Source organism: Blennius ocellaris (assembly GCF_963422515.1).
Source record: "Blennius ocellaris genome assembly, chromosome: 19".
NCBI classification, from domain to species: Eukaryota; Metazoa; Chordata; class Actinopteri; order Blenniiformes; family Blenniidae; genus Blennius; species Blennius ocellaris.
The window spans coordinates 6,035,085-6,041,596 of record NC_137668.1 but is presented as its reverse complement, the minus strand read 5'-3'; the positions used below and the strand labels follow the sequence as shown (position 1 = coordinate 6,041,596).

At 46.1% G+C, this 6,512-nt stretch overlaps 1 protein-coding gene across 1 annotated transcript; it reads left to right on the top strand.

The window, feature by feature from the left end:
- Positions 1-1,858: 1,858 nt before the first annotated feature.
- klhl34 (kelch-like family member 34) lies at positions 1,859-4,591 on the top strand. Its single transcript, XM_080514947.1, has one exon. The coding sequence runs from the start codon at positions 2,223-2,225 to the stop codon at positions 4,017-4,019; it is 1,797 nt and encodes a 598-aa protein (XP_080371073.1). The 5' UTR covers positions 1,859-2,222; the 3' UTR covers positions 4,020-4,591.
- Positions 4,592-6,512: the final 1,921 nt, after the last annotated feature.

The window sequence follows — 6,512 nt, the reverse complement described above, 5'->3', positions numbered from 1 at the left end:
AAGTTTATGTTTAAAGATCATTATGGCACTATTTTACCAATACGTCTGAGTTTGGAATCAGGTTGAAACATACAAATAAGACATTTTAACCTTTTGTTTTGTTAACATTCATGACTGTTTTTTACAGTCTGTACGGAAACCATGAACAAAATACAACATTATATATTTTAAATACCAAACAAAATCAGTTGGAAAGTGTAAACCCGACCAAAATTAAATTGTAATTTAAAATTGAGAGTGAAAATGTATCTTTTAAAGAGTAAAGAGTTTCCGGATGAGATTAAAAAAGGGAGTTTTTCAACTGAATAGGATCATCTAACTGTTCATTTCATCTCATTTCACTTTTTATTAATTGAGTCTATAATTGCTCTTGTGTCGTGACATGTTTCAATATATCATTCATAATATGCCATGATATTCTTATATATCTTATCAATGATCCTGCCTTTCCCAGGTGGAAATGAAGCAGTACTATTATTTCAAGATCAAATGCAGAAGTAACAAAGTTGTACTTTGAGTTCAATGCAGTTTCCTTCATGTATATTGCACCAAGTGCAGATTTTCTAATATATCGCAAATAAACCTGTTGCACAAATGTTTTCGGGGCAATGCAATAAGATATTGAGCATGTCTGTTGTCTGCAGAGAGAAATCAAACTGTGTATTTAATTAAAAAGTAATGAAAGAAACACAACATTGAGGCGTATTCATGAAGCTGGAATCGAGTTTGAAGGGTTGTTTTTCCAATCTGCAATACAAAAATACAGCCCCGATATCTCCGGGTGCAATTATTCTTCCATTACGGCGCAGGTTGAAAGTGTGTTGTTTTGGTTTTTTAGGTGGGCGTCGGCAGCACCTCTGTGCAACGAGCCGCTTTGATCACGACCCAAAGCTCCAAATCCCTCCTGTTTCAGAGAGGAAGGCAGCACATGCCTCCCATTACAGCACATATCTATCATCACAACACATGTCCTCTCTCACACACACACACACACACACACACGTAGCAGCTGTAGCTATGTTTAGCCTCCGTCGGGTCACAGTGGAATATTCAGCCGGGAGAAAAGCTCTGCTGGTGTTATAACCACCATACACTGTGTGGGGAAGATTAAAAACACTTCAAAAGGGCTTTGAGTCACAAGATTTTGAACTAGTGTAACCCTTCTCCCCACAATCCAGCACACACACACACACACACACACACACACACACACACACACCCCACACACTTTGTGTCTGAGCGCCAGCCAGCATCTATTCAGAGACGATGATCAAAACCCGGAGTAGAATGTACCCGGCGAGAAGTTGTAAGCGCGCGGCGAGGTGGTGCAGTTTGCATGCCGAGGCGTCTGGTGACACGACCGCACGCGCAAGAGTACTCATCCGGGAGAACGTTCACGGCGCCGCCCCGTCATTGTTCCTTCGCATCCGAATCTGCGACGGGCCACGGAAAGGTTAAATGCTTCGCGAAAGGGCGAAGGGCTTTAACGTACTCGACCGGCGACTTTCGACGCTCGTCAGAAATCTGTGACGGCTTGGCAGATCTTGCCCGGGTTCTGCTCGGCGATTCTATTCCTGGGTGTGGATAGGTGCAGCGGCAGCCGCCAGTCCCAGGAATCTCGGCCGCGGCAGCTGTATTTACCAATGAGTTCATCCTCCGGGATCGAAGCTAAACCCCCCCCCGCCAGGCTCCGTCCATGTCCGTCTGGGCACAAGCATGTGTTCAGTGGGTTCATCTGCTCGCCGGGCCGTCTGGCCGGTGGGGGTGGGGGTGGGGGTGGGGGGGGGGGAGGGGGGGGGGGGGACGCAAGCGTTGAGCTGATACTCCCTGCTGGAGGCAGAGCAAAGGGCAGCGGACAAACACAAAGACAACAGAGTCGGGGTGTCAGAGGAAGGCAGCAGGGCTTTGAGACGGTCGATGGTATTGGGCCAAAGTATGGAGGGCAGGAAGGCACGACTGTGTGTGTGAGTGTGTGTCTATGTTTGTGTGTAGAGGGGGGCAGTTATTAACCTCGCTATCATAGTCACATGCCTGCCGCTGCAGCCACAACATCACATTAACAGCTCGACAGAGGAGAGGAACTTCACTCTGCAGCATCGTTTGGACTTTTCGTACTTCAGAGGCTCCAACATCTTGATGAACTTTTTCCCTTAAGCTCCCGCTCCTCTTTCTTTCTTTCTTTCTTTCCGTCCTCTCCTGCCTTCAGTCTTTTTCCGTCCTGGATGGATAGCTACTGTGTCCTCTACAGTACCTCCTACAGAACTGGGCTTCTTTCCGGCTTCCAGCGTTTGCGCTCTGAGAAGAAGATGTGCGACGTGGTCCTGGAGGCCGGTGGCGAGTCGTTCCCGTGTCATCGAGCCCTGCTGGCGAGTTCCAGCGACTATTTCTGGGCCCTTTTTGGAGACGCTACCGCCGAGAGATTAGCGGGCTCCGTCAGCCTCCCTGCGCTAACACCCCAGGGCTTGGACGCCATTCTGGACTTCCTGTACTCTGGCTGGCTCAGCGTGTCGCCGCCAACACTTCCCGGTGTCCTGGAAGCTGCGCGTTACCTGCAGGTGGAGACGGCCGTGGCGATCTGTGAGCGTTTCATGACTGATGGTTTGAGCGTTGACAACTGCTGTTTCTATGCTAATCTGGCTGAGCACCACGCGCTCTCAGACGCTCTTGATGCCGCCAACCAAACTATCGCTGGCGAGATGAGGACGTTATTAGAGAAACACAGGAACGATCTCCTGGGTTTGAACGGTCAGTCGTTGATGGCGGTGTTTGACGCAGACGAGGTGCCGGGCGTCAGAGAGGTGGAGCTCGTTAAGCTGGCTCTGGATTGGCTGGATGAGAATGGGCCCCTCCCATTCCTAAAATCCAACCTCCTTCTGAGCCGTCTGCGCTTCGGACTGCTCGCCCCCTCTGACCTGGCCGGTTTGGGTCAGGCCCGCCGAGCCATGGCCACACCTCTGATCAGGAGCCAGCTGACGCGGGCGCTGGAGTACCACCAGTTGGGTTCGGCACAACCGATCAGACAGAGCAGGCAGACGACGCTCAGGGCGTCGCCCAATCGGGTCGTGCTCGTGGGCGGAGGGGCCAGCGCCGATTGGCCGGAGCAGCAGGTGCTCACGTTCGATCCCAGAAGCAGGAAGTTTTCATGCCTGAGCTGCGTTCTCCCGCTCAGACTCAAAGGTCCCTGCGTCTGCTCCGTGGGGGGCTTCCTCTTCGTGATCGGTGGCGAGGAAGTGAAAGAGGGAGACGAGGACGGGAAGAAGTCAATCGCCGTCACGACATCGAACCAGGTTTGGAGGTACGACCCTCGCTTCGACAGCTGGGAGAAAGTGGAGTCCATGCAGGAGAGGCGGGCGCAGTTCGCCTGCTGCGTGGTGGACGACGTCATTTACGCTGTTGGGGGACGACACACACAGCCTGACGCCGACACACACATCTCCCTGGCTTCGGTGGAGTTTTACGACATGGACTTGGGTGCGTGGAGGAGGGGGGCGACAATGCCTCGGCCTCTTTACGGCCACGCCGCCGCCGCGCTCGACAACAACATCTACGTGTCGGGCGGTCTCCCGGGGAGTCAGGGCGTTGTCCAGACCAACGAGCCGGAGGAGGGCAGGGGGAGCAGCAAAGACTTCCTGTCCTGGGACGTCGAAGGCAGGGTCTGGGAAAAGAGGGCGTCCATGTCCATCGCAAGGTTCAGCCACCGGTTGGCCGCGGCCCACGGGTGTCTCTTCGCTCTGCTGGGAATGTACGAGCCTTTCTGCGACATCGAGCGATACGATCCACGGTCGGACCGCTGGACACGACTCAGGCCGATTCTCACGGGTTCCTTCAACTACGGCATGGCGTCCACCGCCTCCGGAAACCTGCTGGTGTTTGGTGGAAGGCGGTGGAGCGACGGTCAGGAGGTGATTGTGAGGAGCGCGCTGGAGTACGACACGAAAACTGACCGCTGGAGAGAGGTCTGCCAGCTGCCCAGACCGCTCACGGGGATCGAGTGCACACTGCTGCCTCTGCCCGACTGAGGAGCAGCCGATCTGAACAGAACGGCCACAGACATGGACGACGGAGGCTTGGAGTGGGCGGAACAACGTCGAGCACGAAAGCTAAAGATCAAGTGAGACGTTGCTCGACATTTTAGCTTGGAGGACAAAAAGCCATGAAGCCATTTTTTGTGTCGCTGAAACCTTTGTTGGAGACGAGGTGCGCAAAGAATGACGCCGGCTGGTTTCAGTTTTACTGTACGTTGTCAGTGGAGGAAGTCAAATATTACAAGACCCCGATCTCACATCGATCCATTAAATGTAATGCCAGGGGCTTCTGTTGAAGAATGTACCATTTTTATGCTAGCTTGGATTCTTGGTTAAGCGAACCACGTGGCTCTGGATCATATTAGTTTTTCCTTTCCGGTGTGGCATAAGACTCAGAATAAAAGTATTAGTCTCAATTGTATTCAAACAGGAACATTTTTGCAGTCGTTCAACAGCTTCTTTTTGGTTCATGCTAAGTTAATGCTAACGCTCTTCTTTTTTCAGTTTCAAGGCAATTTCAATTCTCAGTTTAGCCAAAATTCAGATTAAATTATTTTAGGATGCAGCTTCCTTATGGTTTAATCTATGTATTCAGTGATTCATTAAAACAAACATCATTTGTTAAATATATATATATATATATGAAATTGTATTTGTTAAAATTTGGTATTTTGATTAGTTAGTTCAGCAATATACACATTTCAAACTATATAACTGGCCTACTTCATATTTTCAAAATAATAATAAGAATAATAATAACAATAATAATAATCGTCTCCGTGTGTAGATATACTACTTTATTGTACCTTTTATAGGAATAAACTTTTTTAACAAATGTTAAAGAAATTGTGATGTTTTCATCTCATTTCCACATAATACGTTCAAAAATAAAGGTAACAAACACAGTTCCTGAGACGCTGGAAGAAGCATTTTACTATTCTTATCAAAGCTTTTGGAGTTTATGTGAAATTGATGCAGATTGGCGCAGAAAAGGCAAATAACCTTAAAGATCCACAAAAGTCAAGCAAGCATGAGTGAGAGATGTCACACTGATTTTTCTTTTCCAAAAACAGAATTTATCCATGTGGTAAGAAAAAGCTTTAAAGAGGAGCTACGGAGGGCAAAATGGGTGTTTTAGAGAACAAGTGGAAGAGTGATAAAAAGACAATCCCGCAGAGGAGGGAAAGAGACGGTGAAATAGTAAAAACTGCAGACATAAGCTCAATAATTTATAGAAGTTGTAGGTAAAAGCTTAAGTGTGTGTGACATTCCTGTTTATTGGCAAAGAATGAATAATTCAAGTGATCTATATGGTGGATAAAGAAATGGAAGTGAGCCTTTTTTTTGTTTACATTAAAGCTGAAGAGCAGAAAAAGCATCTGTGAGGAATCACGTGCAGGTAATGGCTAGATAACCCATTAGAGTTCATTATTTAATGACTTTACCTGCATCCATTTATTTATTTTTATAGTCCAGTTTGTCATAATATGAATTTATATAGTATTTGTGCAGCTGACATTTCCAAGCAATAAATCATTCCAATTGAACATCATTGAAAATGTGATATCATGGTTTGAGTTTGGACTTTTTAGTGAAGACTCATCAAACAGGCACAGTTACTCACATTGTAATTATATTACCAGTATAAAATTGGATCAAAGTTTGTATTTTAATTAAAACTCGTAAATCAAATTCAAGCCCAATAAGGCAGAAAATAGTAGTCCAGTTGTAAAAAGACCATAAACTATTTAACAGTTAATAAATGATGACTGGACTAAACTTAAGTTAAGCAAACGTATTCCTATATGTGAGAATACACCTACATCATCGGCGTACAGCTTTATTACAGCTACTTCAATGAGCCATATGTATGCTTCATTTAGTATAATTAATGGTTTTAAATAGTATCTTCAGTTGTTGTGGTTTGTTTTACCTCCAGGTGATTAGTAAAACATTTAAAGAAGACATGATTTGACTTATTAATCGTGATTAATTAGCTGATTAACTGTTGGAACTCGTCAACATTTTTCTACCATAAAGTTTGTTTCCCTGTGGTTCTGGCAGTTGTACCAGCAGAGAAGAGTCAACATGGACTCAGAAAAATGATCTGAGACTTTAGGCTCCGTCAAACAGACTCAAATGTAACATTTGAAATTGAGAATATTTGTATTTTTTGACGACTTATTTTTTTTTTTTACTATTTTGGCATGCTTGCCTATTTTAACCAGAAGGTGTGGCTGTGATGTGTGCTGGCGAATGCTAACATAGAGTCTATGTTAGACTCTAGACATAGACATGGTAGACATAGACTCGTGAACAAACTCACCTGAAGAATAGCTTCTGATGTGTCTCATAAAGTGAAACGGTATAAACTTCATGGACTGACTGTGTCATCAGGACATTGTGACTCTAAGCTAAAGGTATTTAAGCAAAGTGAAGCTATATAATCTTCATCGCTACGGATATTTAGTCGAAACATCCAGGAAC